We start from the raw sequence: 22,473 nt of genomic DNA on the forward strand, positions 1-22,473 counted from the left end.
TACTGAAATAGGTCCTGAAAAGCGGTTACCCCCAGGCTACACACAACACATTCTTTTAAGACATCAGGGACAAATAAATATTCAACAAATAAGCACACTTCCTACACTACGTTTTTGTGCCTAATATGCAGCAATGCTGAATAGCAAAGTAAAAACGGAGAGTGCAAATAATTGATTGAGCGCCTAGCTTTAGTGGACACCTGGGGTCAATGGAGGTAGCCTGACAAAATGTCTACAGCATGTAAACTGTGCTATAACATATACAGTATTAATGGGAAACAATGACGCTAGTCACTGTGTGCTTCTTTGTTACTTATGAGGTGTTCAGTGATGCTGGGTGTGGAGGTCTAGGGGAGAAAGTGCAGGTATGATGGATAAGAAAGGTACCTGCGGATCAGGTTGTCAAAGGAATAATAATAAAAAACCCATGGGGACAAGATAGTATAGGTGAGAGATCACATAGTGGAGGACAAAGATCTATTGTTTGGAAAAATACTAGAATATACAGCAGCACTGTGAATATAGTGCCAGCGCCATTTTCCCAGAGATATGCGCGTGTACAGTACAGAAATCACCAGGAATTTGGTGCCAGCACCATTATCCCATAGATATTAGCATGTACAGTAGAGAAATTATAAGCTAAATAGTGCCAGCACCATTATCACATAGATATTAGCATGTACAGTAGAGAAATTATAAGCTAAATAGTGCCAGCACCATTATCACATAGATATTAGCATGTACAGTAGAGAAATTATAAGCTATATAGTGCCAGCACCATTATCCCATAGATATTAGCATGTACAGTAGAGAAATTATAAGCTATATAGTGCCAGCACCATTATCCCGGAGATATTAGCATGTACAGTAGAGAAATTATAAACTATATAGTGCCAGCACCATTATCACATAGATATTAGCATGTACAGTAGAGAAATTATAAGCTAAATAGTGCCAGCACCATTATCCCATAGATATTAGCATGTACAGTAGAGAAATTATAAGCTATATAGTGCCAGCACCATTATCACATAGATATTAGCATGTACAGTAGAGAAATTATAAGCTAAATAGTGCCAGCACCATTATCCCATAGATATTAGCATGTACAGTAGAGAAATTATAAGCTATATAGTGCCAGCACCATTATCCCATAGATATTAGCATGTACAGTAGAGAAATTATAAGCTATATAGTGCCAGCACCATTATCACATAGATATTAGCATGTACAGTAGAGAAATTATAAGCTATATAGTGCCAGCACCATTATCCCATAGATATTAGCATGTACAGTAGAGAAATTATAAGCTATATAGTGCCAGCACCATTATCCCGGAGATATTAGCATGTACAGTAGAGAAATTATAAGCTATATAGTGCCAGCACCATTATCCCGGAGATATGAGCATGTACAGTACAGAAATCATCAGGAATATGGTGCCAGTTCCATTTTCCCAGAGATACAAGCATGCGGGATGTAGTCGGCATCCTGGCGTGTGGGATGGCGACGGTTGGGATCCCGGCACCAGTATCCCGAAAGGTAAGTATCGGGTTGTTAGGGGGAGGCTAGGGTTAGGCACTAGGGGGGAGGGTTAAGCACCGGGGAAGGAGTGTTAGGATTACGGTGCGGGGAGCAGGACGTTAGGTTTAGGCACTAGGAGGGGGGGGGGGGGGGGTTAGGTTTATGGTGCGGGGAGGTTAAACTTAGGCACTCGGGGGAAGGGGCGGTAGAAGGATAGGGTGAGGCACTGGGGAAGGAGGGTTAGGGTTACTTACCGTTCGTTCCTATGGGTGTCGGCAATCTGGCTGACGGGATGCCGCTGTCTGTATTCTGACCAGTGGCATCCCGACAGCTGGGATTTCATACCCAACCCTAAGCATGCACAATAGAGAAAACACCAGGAATATAGTGCCAGCTCCTTTTTCCCAGAGATATAAGCATGCATTGTAGTGAAATCACCAGGAATATGGCGCCAGCTCCATTTTCTCGGAGATATGAGCATGTACAGTAGAGAAAACACCAGGAATATAGTGCCAGCTCCTTTTTCCCAGAGATATAAGTATGCATTGTAGTGAAATCACCAGGAATATGGCGCCAGCTCCATTTTCTCAGAGATATGAGCATGTACAGTAGAGAAAACACCAGGAATATGGCGCCAGCATAATTTTCCCAGAGATATGAGCATGCACAGTACAGAAATCACCAGGACTATGGCGCCAGCTCCTTTTTCCCCAGAGATATGAGCATGCACAGTACAGAAATCACCAGGAATACAGTCCCAGCGCCATTTTCCCAGAGATATGAGCATGCACAGTAGAGAAATCACCAGGAATATAGTCCCAGCGCCATTTTCCCGGAGATATGAGCATGCACAGTAGAAAAATCACCAGGAATATAGTCCCAGCGCCATTTTCCCGGAGATATGAGCATGCACAGTAGAAAAATCACCAGGAATATAGTCCCAGCGCCATTTTCCCAGTGATATGTGCATGCACAGTAGAGAAATCACTGGGAATATAGCAAGAGCACCATTTTCCCAGAAAGATATGAGCATGCACAGTAGAGAATCACAAGCTATATGGTGCCAGCTCCATTTTTCAAGAGATATGAGCATGCACAGTACAGAAATCACCAGGAATATTGGTGCCAGCGCCAGAGATATAGGCATGCTCAGTAAACTGGAACAGTGACAGAGACTCGCATACACCAGGGAGAGAGAGAGGGAGGGCCCACATGGACACCGCACATGGGCCCCCTCCACTGCCTCTAGAAGTTAGTGTAGGGGAAGCAGAACAGAGGCAACTAGGAGAATCTCACCTTGGCCATGCCAGGATCTAAGGAGGAAAATTTACTATCCTGGTCTTTGGCACTGCAGGAATTAGCACTCAGAAATAAGGATAGAGCCTACCAGGGCATTTCTAATGTCAGCCAGAAACTGATAAATGACCTCATTAAAAACTCACATATATAATAAGCATGCACATAAATATATGCACACACATTACTACAGTATATACCCAAGTACAAGTATAGTTTTCAGTTGCAGCACTCAGAAGGGCCCTGGCCTTGAGGGTGTATGGGAACGAGCTAAGTGATGACCATCTTCAGTGATGAGACATCTAAAGGGATGGCCAGAGTGTAATGTGTGCATCATAACATAATTAGAAAGCAGCAGGCGATTACTTACCATCCTCTGTCATCGTCTTCTTCAATATCTGATGCAATGTCTTCTTCTTCCGGTGTTTCCGATATTGCCTGCGTCAGTTTTGATTTAAACTGGTCCAAAAGAGCCAATGTCTGAAAAGTACAGATACTTGTTTCTACTTTATAAAACCACTTTAGCACAATAAAATGTGCAAGATAAATGATAGCATATGAAGCACACACCAAGGGGTATATTTACTAAAGTGAGAGTTTTTAGAAGTGGAGATGTTGCTCATAGCAACCATAGTAAGTTCACCCCTGAGACCATGTGGCAGCATCAAGTGGACTTTTTTAATGGGTTAAATGTGAAAAATAGACCCATGAAGGTCTACTTTACAAATATAACTTACAGATGGGTTCACATACATCTAGTCTCCTTGCGCGTTAAACAACCTTTCAAGTCGCGACATGCTGTGGCGTGACTCGGTAGCGCTGAGTCTTTTTTGTACGTTTTTTTACCTTCAAATGCGTCTTGTCTGCACAACGATGTTGATACCACAAACAGTTTCTGCTGATTAAAATGATATGCAGCATGCCTATGTTCTCTGTGCGTCTGTGGTTGTATCTGCCTGCAAAATGCTACAAGTTACAGTGTCAGTGGCTGTAAGCCTGTAGCATTTCGCATGCAAACACACCCGCAGATGCAGAGAGAATATAGGCATGCTGCATATCATTTTAATCAGCAGAAGCAGTTAGTGCTATCTAGTAGCATCGCTGTGCAAACAAGACGCAATTGAAGGTAAAAGGATGCTCTGTGCTACCGACGCATATCTATAGGCTTATCTCTGTTTAGTACAGTACTTAAAGGCTCGGTCCAACTTTGTACTGAAAATTTTGATTAACACCTCCAACTGTGTTTGCTCTGTTTAACCTGATAATGCATTCCAGGAATTTGGTAGGGGCAAAAACCAGATATGTGCAGCATTCTATATAGGAAGTGGAAGTTTTCACTATACATTTTATGTAGGTTCATCAAACGTGGTAGATGTCAGCTTGCACAGAGAGAATGACTAATTTACTGACCATATTAATGTTTACTCAGACTAGCCAAGCACAGAGTAACACAAATAATGTAGCAAGCTTATTTAGGGAGAAAAGTATGGGACAAGGGCCCTCATTCAGAGCCGTACGCTCTGAGCAGAGCGCACGCTCTGAATGAGGGCCGGGCTCCATTTTCATGGAGCGTCCTCCTGGACGCTCGTATAGCTGTGGGTCACCACCCACAGGCTATACGAGCATGCTTTGTGATGGCCGCGATGGTCGAGACCATCGCGACCATCGAAATTGCGAGCCGGAGCCTGCGGTTGAGGTTTTCAACCGCAAGCTCCGGAGTGATTTTGGCTCTATCAGAGCCAAAATCACTCCCACTGACATCACTAGTGATGTCAGTGGGCCGGCTTCTGACGGGAGGCGTTCCCGTGGGAACGCCCCCGTCAGGGAGGCACGCCCCCGGCACGCCCACCAAAGGGGGCGTGCTGTCAATCAACATTGACAGCACGCCCCCTTTGATCGGACACAACGAGCGAAGGACTTTCCTTCGCTCGTCGCGTCTGGCGCATGCGCACGACGGAGCTCCCTCCGTCGTGCGCATGCTCAGTGCATAACATCGACCCACTTGCGAGCGGACAGCCACTCGCGAGTGGGTCTGAATCAGGCCCAAAGAGCTTTTTCACAATAGCGTGTAATTTTATATTATTGATTTGCACATATCCACTACATTGTGGATAACTCAATTGCCTCCTAACAGCCTGGACCCAAACAAGGGTGTAGAAAAACATCCCACATCCACTGGGTATGTATTGGAAATGGGTAATGCAGCAGGGTGTATATAAGCTAAAATGGACACAGGTTAATAGCATTTTATTAGTTGTGTTACAGATTTACCTGTTGCTCTCTGGTTGATCCTTTCTTTGTGTTTTTTTTTCTGCAGTCTTCATACTTTTCTTTCTCCTTTAGATACTCTCCAAGAGCGCTGTTTGTTATTGTTCTTTCAGCTAAGCAATAAGTAATTGAAAAATGTCACATTAACTGCATTAAAGGCAAACATGTGGCACTTTAAGAGCTTTTGGAAAATCATTCAGATATACTGTATATATATCACTGTAATTATTACCACTATATCACACCCATACATGTTTACAATCCTTTTTTCCTAATTTTAGAGTATTGCAATGCAAAAAGCTAAAATCTCCTACTGTTCCTGTATCTAACGCTCTTCACTACTACTGTTATTCTTCCTCCCCCCAATTCCCTAATTTCTATAACCCCCCTCAACCAGCAGCTACATAATTCTCTCTTCTACCAACAGTTCCCACCTCTTCCCTCCCTGCTCCACTCACTTCTCTTCCCCATTGTCTCTCTCCTCTGACCTGACCAAGCTGTTTCCCTATACTGTACAATGTTTTTCTTTCTTCTGCTACTGAATCTGTTGCTCTGGCAGTCAGTACTCACCCTCACAGATCCACACCTCAACCCTGGCATTCTATACCCACCAGATATCTATAAAATTGGAGGAAATCTCGTTACAATGCAGACTTCCTCCATTTCAAATTTATGATCACAACCTACAGTGCTGCCCTCTCCCCGTCGTCTCTTCACCACTTTCAACTCCCTTCTCTGCACCCCCTCCTCACCTCCCCTCTCTCTCTGCCCATGACTTTGCGACCCACTTCTCATCTAAAATTGACTCCACATCCTGCCAGACTCCCAGCGTCCCATCCCTTCCTTTTCCAGCCTACCCCTCCCATTCCATCCTACCAACTCTGACCTCTCCCCCCCAGTATCTGGATATGAAGTAATGGCCCTCATCCAGTCTCCCCCCCTCCACCCTATCCCTTCTCGTCTCCTGCACAACCTATCTCCTGTTGCCTGTTCCCATCTTTGTCCCTTCTGCATTCAAGAATACCCTTTGCTCCCCCATTCTTAAAAAAAACATCCTTGATCCTAACACTCTCTCCAACTACTGCCACATCTCTCTCCTCCCATTTACCTCCAAACTCCTTGAGCAAATTGCCTACAATCGCCTTATTGCCTTTCTCCCCTCCCACTCCCTGCTTGACCCAATTCAGTCTGGCTTTCGTCCTCTCCACTCCACAGAAACTGCCCTCACAAAAGTCAGCAATGACCTCCTTGCTGCCAAATCCAAGGGACACTACTATCTGCTTATTCTCCGTCTGTAAGTCCTCCTTAGGTGAGCTCATCAGCCCTTTTGGCCCCCAATATCATCTCTATGCTGATGACACACAGTTCTACCTCTCCTCCCATGACCTCTGCCCCTCTCTCTTCACTCGTATCTCTGTCTCTCTGCTATTTTTTCCTGGATGTCCCAGCGCTTTCTTAAACTCAACATGTCTAAGACTGAGCTGATCATCTTCCCACCCTCCCGAATAACCTCACTTCCAACAATTTAATTATCTACTGACGGCACAACCATCTCCTCTAGCTCACAAGTGCACTGTATTGGAGTTGTCCTTGCGTCCTGCCATCTCCATCTCAGAAATATCTACAGGATCAGACCCCTTTTCACATGAACGAAGACCCTTATCCACTCACTTGTCATCCCCAGATTGGACTACTGTAACCTCCTACTTTCTGGCTTCCCTGCCTCCCCTCTCTCTCCACTCCAATCTGTCCTCAATGCTGCTGCTCAACTTATGTTTTTCTCCAAATGCACTACATCTGGATCCCCTCACCCTTCAGAATCCATTTCAAACTTCTCACACTCACTTACAAAGCCCTCACCCAATCCACTACTATTTACATATCTGACCTTATCTCCTTTTACACTCCCGCCTGCTCACTTCACTACACAAATACATGTCGCCTCTCCTGAAAATGGATTACTTCCTCCCACCCCCGTATCCACGATTTTCGGCCATGCTGCTCCCCACCTTTGGAATTCTCTCTCCCTCTCTATCAGACACTCCAACTCTATATTAATCTTTAAATAGGCTATTTAGACCCATTACTTCATCAAAGCCTTCCAGCTCTCATCCTAAACCACTGTACCATGCTCTTTCCTTACTAGCTACTCCATCTGTGTCATTCCTGTCTGTCTGCCCCTTCCCTTTGGAATGCAAGCTCTCACGAGCAGGGCCCTCTTCTCTCTCGTGATTCTCCTTCCCTTACTTAGACTATAAATTACTAGCTCCCCACAACTCCCTTAACACTTGGTTGCTGATGCCATGTTTATAAACCAGATTCTTGTCCTGAATTGTTTTGTACTGTTAATAACTGTTTTTCTTGTGTACTCATTTGTTTATGTACTTTGTAAGGAACTGCAGAAACCCTTTGAACCGCAGATGGCTTAGTGGTTAGCATTTGTATGCGTGTACTACTCTGGTTTCCACAAACAAACTGGTAGGTAAACTGGCTTCTGGGAAAAACCATGAACCCTAGTGTGTATATGTGTGGGTCTATGTAGATTGTAGTCTCCACTAGGGCAGAGACTGGTGTGAGTGACTGAAATATTCTTTGTAAAGCGCTACATAAATATCTTAATAAATAAAAGAGATAAATAAAAGTAGGATAGGCATTATATTTTTAAAACTAATATTTTTGTGTCTATTTTTCATATTTAAACCCCTACATAAATCCACATGGGTGGGTTTATCATGTAAAATTAAAGATAAACAATGGGCCATATTCAATTAGACACAGGATGTACTGCGTGGAGAAAAGCTTCGGGTTTCACGCATGGAGCTATTCAATTACTTGCCATTTTCCCTGCGCGTTATCCCATGGATTTTTCCTTGCATCTCCTGAGACTGCAAGGAAAAAAGAAAATCAGAGATACAGGACCTAAATGAACAGGTCAGGGCTGTCAATTAGCTACGGTTTAATTGGATATGCGCCAATATCCTAATAGTTTTAGAAAAAGGATTGAAAAGTTGTTTTGTTTTTTTTATACACAAACATCAATTTTACCAATTATCATCTGATATTTTAAATGTGGTTTTATGAATGAGAGGTGATACAAATGTTATAACATAGTTAGCCCAAACAAGCAGTCTTTAGAAACCTATCCTATTGCAATGACTGGCTAGATTTTCCCCAGGATTCTGATTGATACCAAAATAAAAAGTTTGTGGACGAAATAGATTATGTACCATGTATTCACTTTTTTCACTGGAACATTAAGATATACTGTAATTATGTTTTCCTCTGACCATTTTAAGAAGCGCACCTATACATTCTAACAGGGAAGAGAAAGTTTTCGACTCTGCAGCTGATTGTGGACTTAAGTTGGGTACACATTAAACCAGGGTTGGCCATACTTTAGGACTCTATGATCCATTTTTTAAAGTAAAAACCTTTCGTGATCTACCGAGCCCCAAAAAGGGGGCGCGGTATGCAAAAAACAAAAGGGGTCCTGACCTCACAGCAAGGGACGTGGTGTCTGTCCTGCCGAAATCACACAGAGAGGCATATTCAATTAGCTTGACTTTTCGCCGTCATCGCTGGTTTTCCATGCAAAAAAGTATCGCACGCGTCCCCGCACAATTAAAAATCAGCGACCCGGCGATTTCGGCATTTGGCGAAAAGTCTTGTCAAAATATGGGGAAAACAGTCTGTACTCCCCGAAAAGCTGCACTAACATAGGGGATCACTATAAGTGTGTTCTAGTACCCCCAATAAAGCTAATCTGGGTACTTAAGTTTTATCAATAGCTTGCTATTAGTGTCTTTGCATAAGTGGTGAAGAATGGCATTAACCACTTAACTGACATTCTTTTTCCAAAAACGCTGGGAGGAGGCCGGCACCGGGATGCAGGAGCTGCCGCGCTGGGAGGAGAAGGAGGTGGCCTGGACGCTGAAGCCGATGCCATCTTGCTGGGGGGTGGAGGCCGGCCCCAGGATGCAGGAGCCGCCGCACTGGGAGAAGGAGGTGGCCAGGACGCTGAAGCCGCCACCGACACCACCACGCTGGGAGGAGGTGGCCGGCCCGGGGCGATGGAGCAGCCGCCGAGTCGGGAGATGGTACACAGTAGCAGGCAGCCGGTAATTGTAAGCAGGAGCAGCCAGTTGATGTGGCGCTGGCTGCTCCTGCTTACAACTACCTACGGAGGAGGGATTTACTGGAGTCTGCAGACGCGCCGGGAAGGGGGTGCTGCGAGATGCCCGATCACTGTGGCCAGCAGTGGGGGCAGCCACAGTTGCAGAGGGACCAGCAGGTCCCTCTGATGTAGGCGGCTACTGGAAGATTAGCTTCCTGCAGCCGCCTAGTGGGCACTTCTGACTGGTCGTATCTGATACGACCATGTCAGGGAAAGCCCAGCCTGGTGTGGTCGTATCTGATACGACCGTGCCAGGCAGGTGGTTAAGCAATATTTTTTTCAGCAAAATAGCTAGTACCAGCAAATTTGGGGTACAAGAAAATGGGTGCTAGCATATTTTGAAGTTGCTAATGTGAAGTTTGAAAAAACTTAAAAAAAAAAAAAAAAAAACACCTGCCGCAAGCACCTGCAAACCCAAAGACACCTGGGGCATACTTGGGGACCCCCCTGGAGTCTATTTTGCTAGTTTTTAAGTTTGTCCCCCAACTTTGTCTTTTTTTGGGGTATTCTTAAATTTTTATGTTTTATTTTTTTTTTAACACAGTTTAGCTTTGGGGGACTGTCCCAAGGGTGCAGGGGGGTTCCAGCAAGTTTGCACCCCAAAACCCCAAATCTGCACTTTTTTCCGCGTGATTTAATAGGCAAATCTTTTTCGCCTATACCAATGTATTGACTTTCCGCGTAGGCGAAAATTCTTTGGAATTGAATACGGGGATAAGTTTTCACCTGGCGAAATGACGTCATTGGCAAAACTTTTTCGCCGAAAACAGCTTCTCACGGCTAAATGAATATGCCCCATAGTATCCCCAATTTAAACTACTCCACACAGCAGCACAATCTTATTTACATTACACCAAATAGTATTGTCCCTTATTCACGTTACAACACACAGTAGCGTCTCTTATACACAATGCCCACAGTAGTGCCCCTTATACAAAGACCACTGTAGTAGTGCCTCTTATTCAATGCCCCCAGTAGAATTGCCACTTATGCAATGCCCCCAGTAGTAGTGCCCCTTATGCAATGCCCCCAGTAGTAGTGGCTCTTATGCAATGCCCCCCTTGTAGTTGTGCCCATTATGCAGTTCCCCCTGTAGGTGTGCCCATTATGCAATGCTCCTGTAGTTGTGCCCATTATGCAGCTCCCCCTGTAGTTGTGCCTATTATGCAATGCCCCGTGTTAGAGCCCATTATGTAATGCCTTCTGTATTAGAGCCCCTTATGCAGTGCCCCTGTAGTTTACCTATTATGCAGTTACCCCTGTATTATGCAATTCCCGTATTAGAGCCCATTATGCAATGCCGCTAGTATTAGAACCCATTATGCAATGCCCCTATAGTTGAGCAGTACTTACCTCTCTTCGTGCTGGGCACCGCTCCATGCCGTCAGCGCTCCCGCGTAGACAATGCCTGCCGCTGACTGGATCTATCTAGATCCAGGTGCGCAGGCTCCTCATAACTCGGGTGACGTCATCCGCACACTGCATCACTGGGAACACTGGCTCTGTAACGGTCTGAGGCTTCTCTAGTCTCTGATCGCTTCAGAGACCAGCATTCCCAGTTGCTTGCGATCTACTGGTGGGAGCTCCACGAGCTACCGGTAGATAGCAAATGACGTCTTGGCTCGGCACTGCATTATACGATATATTGCCCAATCTGGCGGATCGGGCCGACATATCGTCTACATCGGCAAGTGTGTACACGCTATGTCGGCACTTGCGAGCTCCCAAGGGGGCGTTCATTGCATCGACAGATCTGCAGTACATGTTGCTCGATTTGTCAATGTGATGAACGACGCCGGGCAGGCGAATGGAGTCGATGGCCGACATATTGGGTGGTTGGGCACCGGATAGTGTAATATGTACCGGTCGATAGATAGGTCAGCCCCTCGCATTGCTAGGAACACATATCTTTAAGTGTGTACCCAGCTTTACCAAGGTCTCTTTGTAAGATGATCTGCTTTGATAGATCTTAATACCTGCCCTATTTTTGGATATATATTTTATTTGAGCGCTTATGTTTAATTTTTCATGTTTTATTTAAATATCTATTTTTCTAAGAAATCATCTCTCCATAGAAGCTTACTTATATACTTATGTATTAGGCTTAGACTGAGCTGTGAAAAAATAAAAACTTTTTTTCTTTGACCTTTCATGAGGTATTTACAAGTACCTATTAACACAGGCTGTTCATTTCCCATCTTTAATATCTATACATTTACCAACGTCAGGGTGATTTTTGGCTGTGTACATGACCCCACAACCAAGATCAATTTTCTTTTAGTGAATACCAAACTAAATCCAATCGCTATTTGGCATATATATCTGGCATGGCCTCTACAATAAACGTATTCAGTTAATTTTAGCTTCTGAAAACGAGAACTTTCTCCTGTACAATGCAATCGCAGGACAATTATATTTCAGATATTATTGTCTAGAATTCTAATGATGCAACTGAACCAGAATCCTTCTAAGAAGTTTTTTGGCTCGACTGATTTCCTGTACCAATCCCTAGATTTAGTACAATACAGTTAATTACTTCATGCACTGCAATTACAAACGGGCCTTAACGACTTTAAAAATATTGACCTGGAAAACCTAGGCTATCAGCGACAAACTGAGTTTTACACATGGACAATGACATATCCTGATCATAGAAACATAGGCAAGCATTTTAGGAACACTAAGGCAGCACCTAATATGTAATATAATAGAAGCATAAGTTGAAACAACAGAAGCAGGAAGAATAAGATTTAAATGATTACCATGTACCATGCCAAAGTTATTGAGGCATTGCTCCAACATAAGTAACAATTCTGACAATATATAACGAAATAAAAGTCTAGTAGTAAGACGGCATTCAACTGAAGCTTTACATGCCAACTAGTGTTGCCAAGTGGGATTTATTTTAGGAGAAATTAAAGTGCCTCATAATAACTTGATTGATAACATAAATCCATCCATCCAAGATATTCCCTATTTCCATTGATCTATAACAAGCATTTGGTTAAATTATGTGCATACAGGGTATATACAGGTATACATCATTACCTATTTCGTGTCAATGACAAGGAGTTTGATAATGCTTCTATAATGTTTCTATCATGGGTGGTAGGCAAACTGATACACCTTTTACACTGGCCAAATAACCGGGATTATTGCTGTGTCAACCCGGGTCACGGCTCAGTGTAAAAGGGGCCAGGGTTGGATTCCCAGTCGAGTGGCCAGGGGCGTATCTACAATGGGTGCAGGATGTGCGGGGCACACGGGCCTCTGGGTCCACACCGCACACCCATATGTTTAATACTAACCTCTCCGCCTCTGGGGTTCCACGTCTGCACCGGTATCAGCGCTGTCAAAATTGACTGGAAAATGACCGCTGCTGCCATTTTCCTGACGTTTTGCACATGCGCACTAGGGAAAACACTGGGAAAATGACCACAGCGTCACTTTCCCGGTGACCAGCGCATGTGCTGTAGACTCCAGGCACACTCTAGTGCCCAGAGACTACAGGTGCGCAAATGGCAACCGGAGTGAGAGGAGTGGGCCCCGGACAGAGACTGCACACGGGCCCCCTCCTCTCTAGAAACACCCCTGCGAGAGGCCCATCAATCCAACATGGGTGGCGAGCAGGGTTTAACACGGGAACGACCCGTGTAATCCTGTAGTGTGAGCAGGTGACCCGGGTCATCCGACCTGGGTCCCGTTAAGACCCTGTGGAGAGTTGGCTTACCGGCACTTAGAGATGATGTCATCTCCAAGTGCTGGCAAAGGAGAAGCCCTGGCAATGACCCGGATCCAGCCAGTGGTGTAAACTGGTCTCAAGCCGCTGTGACACAGCTCGAAAACCCGTTTCAGTGACCTGGGTTGGACACGGATTTTAAGTGTAAAAGGGGTATGATTTAATCAAAGATCATGACCCAGTGACCAAGGGGGAGATGTATTAACTGATGTTATTTGTAAAATCGGTAACTGCACACGTTATGTGCTGCAGTTACCGCTGCTCTGCATGTAGTGATACCTCTGTCATTATCGGCAGCGTTATTCCTAGATAGGACGCTGGTCTTACGTGGCAATGTATGAATGGTCAGTGGCACTGAGCATCACGACAACTGCAGCTATCAATGTCAACAGCTCCAGCTGTTACTACCGCACCGCAGCCCTGTCCCTGGATGCCGGAATATGCAGCCAGGAATATGCAGCCAGGAACTGTGCTTTCATTAAAATAAAAAAAGCTTTTTTTTCCCTCTTTCTATTCAATAATGCCGCAGGTGCTGCTGGGGATTTCTGATCGATGCATGCGCAGATTTACTGCAAGTGGTGAGTTAACACTTTCCCTCTTCGGCAAAGTTTTCTAATACATGCCGTTGGTAATTGGCACTGCTTCACCTTGATAATGGGCGATGCAGGGCTATGCAGTTACCAAACGTTTGAAACATTTTCTTACATTCTTACATCTCCCCCCTTCTAAAAACACCCGAAAACAAAACACAATAGTGTTGTATTCCTTACCAGACTGTAGCTAGTAAGATTAGAAAAATACAAATGATAACCAAGTGCAGCCTTTCATAAACTGCAATAGAGTTGATCCACTATAAGGCAAAGCGCAGTCCCAGTGCGACAGCCGCGATTCAGCCTCACAGACAAAAAGCATTCCTTTCCGATCCCAAAAATGTCAAACTGGTAAATATTCTGGATATGTCCAGGTACCACAGAGCAGCTGTCTGCCGCTGGTACACGTTGCAGTGAAACTGTGGTTGGGGGCGAACATGGGGCAGCCTAGCACTCTGGAATGTGGACACTCCCCTCCATGACTTAGTCACGCCCCTATCCCGATGCCCTCATCACAAATGCTGGGAGCTACAGATGTGTCCTCATACATCTAGCCTCAATACACCACGCAGCGCGACTTGAGTGAACACCAGATTCCGTGAGAGTCTACTTGCGCCGGGCGTTTTTTTTGCAGAAAATGCGTCTACTAGGAAACACCAGCAGAATCTGCTGATTCATTTGATATGCAACACTTGTATATATGTGTGAACCTTAGTCTGTATATGTAACACAACTGAACTAGGAATTAAAAAAGGTGTGGCCACTACATTGTAACTCTTCGTGTACAGATTCAGAGACAGTCGCACATAGATATACAAGTGTTGCATATCAAATTAATCAGTTCAGTCACCAAATTGTGACTAATGCTGGCCATACACGCTGCAATTATCGGGACGATCCGCCCGATGTCGGCGGATCGCCGCGATAATTGTAGCGTGGGGGGGGCGACCGAGGGTTAAATATATATACATATACACACATAAAGATAAATTATAATTAATTATTAAATAAATATTAAAAAATATATCGCTACATAAAAAGATAATATAGAAATTAAATATTTTAATAATAATATTATATAGTATTAAAGTTTTGCTGATGTCCCGGCATAAATATGACTTGAAGAATCTAGGTATTAATAATAAACAACTTATATAAATAAATAGTGATAATAATGATAATAATAATAATCATAATAATAAAAATAGAATCATTAAGATAATTAGAACTAATACAATATAAACCTATTAAAGAAAATAAATAAAATAAAACAAAATAGAATAAATAGCAAGAGAGGAAAGATCCTTGGACGGATGTCAAAGAAGAATAATTAAATAGGAATAACTCAATCCTAAAATCAACCTGACCCAAACGAACGTATATAAATTAATACATACATACATACACACATACATGTAAAAACATATATGTGCGTGTATGAATACATGGATAAATACCAATAGGCAAGTTGGACAGATGATAGCCCACTCATACACAAACAAGGTCTAGCAAATAGACCAAGAACAAATGAACCAAAAACAAGTGGGGAAGGGGGTGGGAGGTTTACCATGGTCGCTTGGTTGACCAGACAGTACATAGAAAGCAGCTACGGTCTAACCCGCACCCACATATAGAACATGTATACATATATATAGATGCATGTACATACACAATCACATAAACATACTAATCATAAAATTCGCCCTTTTCGTCTCAAAATGCATCTTTGTTGCAATGCGATGTGACTAAGACGCACCAGGAGACTGCACTCATTCATTTGATATGAGACACTTGTATATCTGTGTGCGACTGAGTCTGTAAATGAAGCACAGCGGAACTTGGCTTGGAAAAAAAAAGCTGCGGCCGCTGCATTGTAGCACTTCATATACAGATTCAGATCCAGTAGCACACAACTATACAAGTGTCGCATATCAAATTAATCAGTGCAATCTCCTGATGTGTTTTAGTAGCATCACATTTTGAATAAGACGCATTTTAGTGCGAAAAAGATGCAAAAAAGAGACACTCAGCGCACCGAGAGGGGCTGTTTGGCATGACTGCAGCAATAGTGTATGAGGACACATCTATACACAAGCATACAAGTGACCAGGGCCCTGGTTTCAACAAGCTCTGGCAAAAACTTGTTCTGGCTTCACCAACTCCAAACTTGGGGGCATACAGACCTTCAAATGTAGAATGAAATCGGAAAAGGTGCTGTGACCCTAATGTAACTGTTGTCACACTCCGGACTAATAAAACCACTTTCTTACCTCTCGGTGCCTGTCCAGGATAGCACATAGGTCCGCTCACGCTGCACATCGCTCCATCATTTTGCCGTTCCTTGTGTACTTCACTTCAAGTCAAGCTCAATTTCTCCACTGCCTACCACTCCCAGTCTAATGGCCAGACAGAAGGAGTTAACCAAGATCTGGAGTCTTTTCTTCGTTTATATGTATCCTCCTCTCAGGGACGGCTGAACTGCTTCCTTGGGTGGAATATTGTCACAACAATCAGTACCATTCTTCATCTGGTTCCACACCCTTTTTTGCCACTTATGGCCTCCACCCTTGAGTTCCTGCCACACAGGTTCCAGCTGCTGACCACACTTTGCAGCACTTCTCCAAGATTTGGAAAGAGATCCGCTCCTCCCTTGTGAATTCCTCTGAGCGGTACAAGACGTTTGCTGACAGGAAGAGGAGAGCAGTTCCCAGTCTCAAGGAAGGTGATCGAGTTTGGCTCTCTACATGAAATCTGCAGTTAAGAGTGCCATCCATGAAATTTGCGCCCCGCTACATTGGACAATTTGGCAATGAGTGTTTAATCAACACAGTTTAATTCAAACTCAAGCTATATCCCTTTCGGAGGATACCAAATTCCTTCCATATTTCTTTATTGAAACCACTCATACTCAACCGGTTTCATTCTGCACATCCAAAGGCACCCAAAGTCCAGACTCATAGTGGAGTGGAGTACAAGTGGCAAAGATTCTATACTCTCGAATCCGGTATGGATGTCTCCAATACTTGGAATACTGGAAGGGCTATGGCCCAGAAGAATGTTACTGTACATTTGTCTCCGACGTCCACGCTCCTCAGTTGATCCGAGCATTCCATGCCAAGTTTCCACGAAAACCTAAGAGATACTGCGATTACACACACCACGGAGAGCCATCTCTCCTGATTGACAGACAGTGAGCGTTTGGGGGTGGTGAAGGGGGAGTGGTCAGAGAAATGCAGGCGTATCTGTCCATTTGAACGCCGTTGCATGGGCGTGCATAAATTAGCCAGTACGTTTGCATACGCAGCTTAAGTACTTACTGCGTGCTATGGGGTTAGCAATTTCTAAGTAAGGTCAGGGTTGCTGTAATTCTGCTTGAGGGGCCGATGGCACTCAATGTTACCAATGTTTATCGAGGTTTGCAAGGTATTACAGATATGAGAAAGTGGTAGTTGGTGTCTCTATGTTGGCAGTGCAACGACATTGTGATTGCAATCATTAGCATATTTTCTCAGCAGACCTGCGTGCATTTACAGAGCCAAGATCGCAATAGCGATCCTTAATGAATCAGGTCACAGTCAGTTATATCCACAGTTCCTATATCTGGTAAAGAAGTCTCCTATACCATCTTGCACATGTGTCTGGTTTTTACCACTGAGACTTGTTCTTACAGCCACCATCGGTTCCAGCTGATAACTCCAACCATTGGTCTCATCCGATGCTTCCGACATCGGACTCATCAATTAAGTCCCTCAATTTATCAACATCAGTTCCAAACGATCAAGTTCATTAATTCATCAACATTGGACTCACATCAATAAAGTTCCTCAATTCATCAACATCGATCTTAAACCAATTGAGTTAATCAATTCTTCAACATCGAATTCAAATCCATCAAGTTCTTTAAATCATCAACATCGGTCTCAAACCGATCCAGCTCTCAATCCAGCATCATCGGGCCCAATCCGATTCTGCTCATTCATTCAGTATTATGATCTCCAGTTCTCATTCCAACCTGCTGTTTAATACATTCTATTTCAGTCCTTGCCTTCGGGCCCAACATCCACTGCCGTATCTCTATCTCCTCACATCATTACATGAGGAAGTCCTGGCTCAAGCCACCCAAGTTCCTTCACACATCTCTGAACTCCCCTTCAGCCTCCCACGCCTGTTCCTACCAAAACCAACCCTCCGGCGTGATAACTGTGAAATGATGCAAACTAAAAAGGGGAGAGAAAATAGATTCAGGGAAGTGGCTGTGCAATACTGTATAACCAATATGCTAATGCTGCAGGAGGCTTTTTGTGCAAATAGACACCTCCTGATCGTATCGTAGATTGGAGTGCTGCGTCCTAGCATGCATTGGATCGTCTGCTAGACTATCGGCAATCTGAGTAAGAATAAAATACTAATTCAGATGCAAAAAATAAACCGTAGCCTCGATCAAACAGAGCGTCAAATCGGGTAAGCAGTATAGGATTCCTGGCTGGCGGCTGTCACCCTCCAGGTGTAATGGAGGTTTCGTCAGAGGGAGTCACTCCCTCTGACAAAATCTCTGTTACACCTTGAGGAGAAACGCGTAAGGGTTGTCCTGCGACAGGCTACGAATTACCTATTCTTTGGGGATCTGTCTGGGAATCACCGCTCGTACTGGGAAAGACACTGCGTGCAGGAAATAGCTGTGGGTGACAGCCGCCAGCCAGGAATCCTATACTGCTTACCCGATTTGACCCTCTGTTTTATCGAGGCTACAGTGATTACCAGAACCAGGATATTTAGCATTGACATTGAATCGATTCCTGCAAGTTGTCAGTGGCAAGCAGCTCTAAAAAGAGTAAGTGTGCACACTATAAAAGACTGCATCTTTATAATTACGTGGCAGCAGTGGATTACAACATTGGCTTACACACATTTGGATGTTATCCTGAATAAATCAGGCACTTGTTGTTAAATCATTTTTTTTACTACTACCACAAGTTAATATCACCTGTTTTTGGTGTATGAGCTTTCCCAAATATTTTCTTCTTATTGGCCGCTATTCAACAGGAGGGTCACAAGACTTGCATTATGGAACAGATATCCAGATCTTAAGTCCACAGACAATACTATATTCTTATGTATGGACACCTACCGCAGAAGGATAAGAGCCCAATAACAAAGAGGTAATATACAGTCAGGTCCATAAATATTGGGACATTGACAGAATTTTCTTATTTTGTCCTCTATTCACCACCACAATGGCTTTGAAATGAAACAAACAAGATGTGCTTTAACTGCAGACTTTCAGATTTAATTTGAGGGTAATTACATTCAAATCAGGTGAACGGTGTAGGAATTACAACGGTTTCTATATGTGCCTCCCACTTTTTAAGGGGCCAAAAGTAATGGGACAAACTAAACAATCCTAAATCTAACTTTCACTTTTTAATACTTTGTTGCAAATCCTTTGCAGGCAATTACAGCCTGAAGTCTGGAACGCATAGACATCACCAGACGCTGGGTTTCATCCCTGGTGATGCTCTGCCAGGCCTCTACTGCAAATGTCTTCAGTTCCTGCTTGTTCTTGGGGCATTTTCCCTTCAGTTTTGTCTTCATCAAGTGAAATGCATGCTCAATCGGATTCAGGTCAGGGGATTGACTTGGCCATTGCATAACATTCTACTTTTTAGCCTTAAAATACTCTTTGGTTGCTTTTGCAGTATGCTTCGGGTCATTGTCCATCTGCACTGTGAAGCGCCGTCCAATGAGTTCTGAAGTATTTGACTGAATATGAGCATATAATATTGCCCAAAACACTTCAGAATTCATTCTGCTGCTTTTGTCAGCAGTCACATCATCAATAAATTCAAGGGAACCAGTTCCATTGGCAGCCATACATGCCCACGCCATGACACTACCACCACCATGCTTCACTGATGAGGTGGGTCTGTTTTGGATCATGAGCAGTTCCTTTCCTTCTCCATACTCTTCTCTTCCCATCACTCTGGTACAAGTTGATCTTTGTCTCATCTGTCCATAGGATGTTGTTCCAGAACTGTAATGGCTTTTTTAGATGTTGTTTGGCAAACACTAATCTGGTCTTCCTATTTTTGGAAGGTTCACCAATGGTTTACATCTTGTGGTGAACCCTCTATATTCACTCTTGTGAAGTCTTCTCTTGATTGTTGACTTTGACACATATACTCCTACCTCCTGGAGAGTGTTCTTGACTTGGCCAACTGTTGTGAAGGGGTTTTTCTTCACCAGGGATATAATTCTTCTGTCATCCACTACAGTTGTTTTCCGTGGTCTTCCGGGTTTTTTGGTGTTGCTGAGCTCTCCGGATTCGTTCTTTCTTTTTAAGAATGTTCCAAAGAGTTGATTTGGCTACACCTAATGTTTTTGCTATCTCTCCGATGGGTTTGTTTTGATTTTTCAGCCTAATGATGGCTTGCTTCACTGATAGTGACAGCTCTTTGGATCTCATATCGAGAGTCGACAGCAACTGATTCCAAATGCAAATGTTACACCTAGAATCAACTCCAGACCTTTTACCTGCTTAATTGATAATGAAATAACGAGGGAATAGCCCACACCTGTCCATGAAATAGCTTTTGAGTTGATAGTCCCATTACTTTTGTCCCCTTAAAAAGTGGGAGGCACATATAGAAACCGTTGTAATTCCTACACAATTTCACCTGATTTGGATGTAATTACCCTCAAATTAAATTTGAAAGTCTGCAGTTAAAGCACATCTTGTTTGTTTCATTTCAAAGCCATTGTGGTGGTGAATAGAGGCCAAAATATGAAAATTCTGTCAATGTCCCAATATTTATGCACCTGACTGTATATGTACATATGGTTATTAAGCTCTGTATTGATAGATACATAATAATTTTTGGCAATCTGAGTAACCCTGAAGTTACTCAGATTGCCCCTTGAAGGTCTGTAGGCAAAACCAGTAAGTCTGCGTCAGAAGATGCAGACCCAGGCCTAGTCTCTCCCAGAAAACAGAGCCAATGCCCAGTTTTCTGGAACGGAAACTGTCACCACCCACTCCCCGCCCCACTAATTACTTGGGGGAACAGCTAGCATTCATTTAAAAGAATGACTCTGTCCGTATAGCTGATTGGATGTGTCAATCATCTTCATTAACACATTGCACATTCAAATATCTGCATACTGAGGTTTAATAGCATGAAAAGTAACCAACAAAGCACACCATTTGTATTTAAATGTTTCCTCTTCTTTCACAGATTGCTAGCACTGTATCACCATTAAACAATAAAAAAAAAAAGAAAAGAAAAAATGGTTTATATGAAAAGCTGAAAACATTAATTGCATACAATGAGTAAAATATGCACACATAAAGGACTATGGAGTTTGTATTTTTAGCTGTCTATGCGACATTTAATCAAGTAACTGGCCGGGAATATTAAAAGCCCAACAGAAGTTGTTAGAGGAAGAATCACAATGCAAGGTCAAGAAACTTAATGTCAACCTCTACACCAGTGTAAATCTTGGGCATAAAAGTGTAGCTGCAAGTAATGCTACATATTTTTCCCATTATGAACATCAAAGACAAGCATGTGTAGCCAGGGGCATAAAAAAGTGTCTGGAGTCTGGGAATGGGGTGAGTTACAATGCATGGCATCAGGATTACCATTACTGTCCTGCTCATTATTCAAACTGATACAGCTTCATATTACTGAATAACTTGGCAGAATAATTAAAGGATAAGGTATTATCAATTCAAAGGCTTCCCAAACAAAGAAACATAACACACTATTAGTGGTGGTACGTTAACATAAATATTAAGTATACAGTAGCTCAAACATTACATGAACCCCATATTTAGCATCTTGATGGTGAGAGGGAAAATATTTGCGTTTATACTCAAGAAGCACGAAGGTTATTTATTGTTGAAAATAAGGATTTAAAGAAAAAAGCCCTTAATCTAGTTACAGAAGTACATTTTATAAAATAACAAATTCTCAACATTTCTTTTTTTTTAATTTATATATGAACTTGCTATTACTCTTGAAAATAATTCACTGCAGATACTGTAGGTCCAGGTATTCTGCTCATTGTGGCCTTGCAGTCTTACCACCACAAACGGAACGGCGGGACATTGAAGGTGCTACTGCACAGTAAGCAATGACAGGCGAACCGTGCTGCAAGGACTGGTGTAAGGTGATTATCTACTGTGCAAAGATATATATACTGCATTTTGGACCCATCAATTGGCAGGTTGAGGGGTCTCCCCATTTACTGCCTCACAACACTTACCACGGTCACATACTGTAAATTGCTTGTGGTCCCCTGCAGCTCCTTCCAATGTCTTTGGTTGGTTCCCGGCTCCCAGCTTAGCTGTCCCCTGCTCCGCTGTTCCCTTACTTCATACACTATAGTGGGAAACCTAAGACTAATGTGTGTGTGGTGGAGGGGGAAGGCTCATGCCATTTAGGATGGAGCTGTTAGCGGATTGATCATGGATCTCTATTTGAATAGCTCCAGAACATTACCCGGGACAACAGAACAACCTGCAAGTAATCAAATCTTCCGCATGGTGCAAAAAGCATTGTGTGAAATACTTTCCAAACACAAAAAGTGATAGCTCCTTTTTTAAAATGAATAATAGTAGTAATAGTAATAAAAACTACCTTTGTTGAGTCATCTCATTTGAGAAATTCTAGCAGTACTGTGTATATATTTTGTGTTATAATCTGTGTAAATGATTTAACCATTTTAAATACTGAAGTATTAAATATTCAAAACTTAATGTTCATTCTAGGTCTGGCGTAGGGAAAGGCTATAGAAAGGGCCTGAGGCGCTCGAGCGGGTCAGAAAAGGGGGTGTGACCACGAGAAAAGGGGGCATGTCTTTAAGACGGCCCCCTTTTCATC

General features: G+C 43.2%; 1 protein-coding gene across 2 annotated transcripts in view; it reads right to left on the reverse strand.

The window, feature by feature from the left end:
* Positions 1-22,473, reverse strand: part of CWC27 (CWC27 spliceosome associated cyclophilin) — a 261,740-nt gene that overhangs the window by 55,024 nt on the left and 184,243 nt on the right. For both annotated transcript variants that reach the window (XM_088444062.1, XM_088444061.1), the window contains 2 exons: positions 5,092-5,201; positions 3,191-3,300 (listed from right to left, as the gene is read on the reverse strand). In XM_088444062.1, coding sequence (XP_088300188.1) covers positions 3,191-3,300; positions 5,092-5,201 — 220 coding nt within the window. The remainder of the gene's footprint in view (positions 1-3,190; positions 3,301-5,091; positions 5,202-22,473) is intronic.

Source organism: Taudactylus pleione, unplaced genomic scaffold, assembly GCF_031769625.1.
Source record: "Taudactylus pleione unplaced genomic scaffold, aTauple2 ptg000345l, whole genome shotgun sequence".
Taxonomy (NCBI): Eukaryota; Metazoa; Chordata; class Amphibia; order Anura; family Myobatrachidae; genus Taudactylus; species Taudactylus pleione.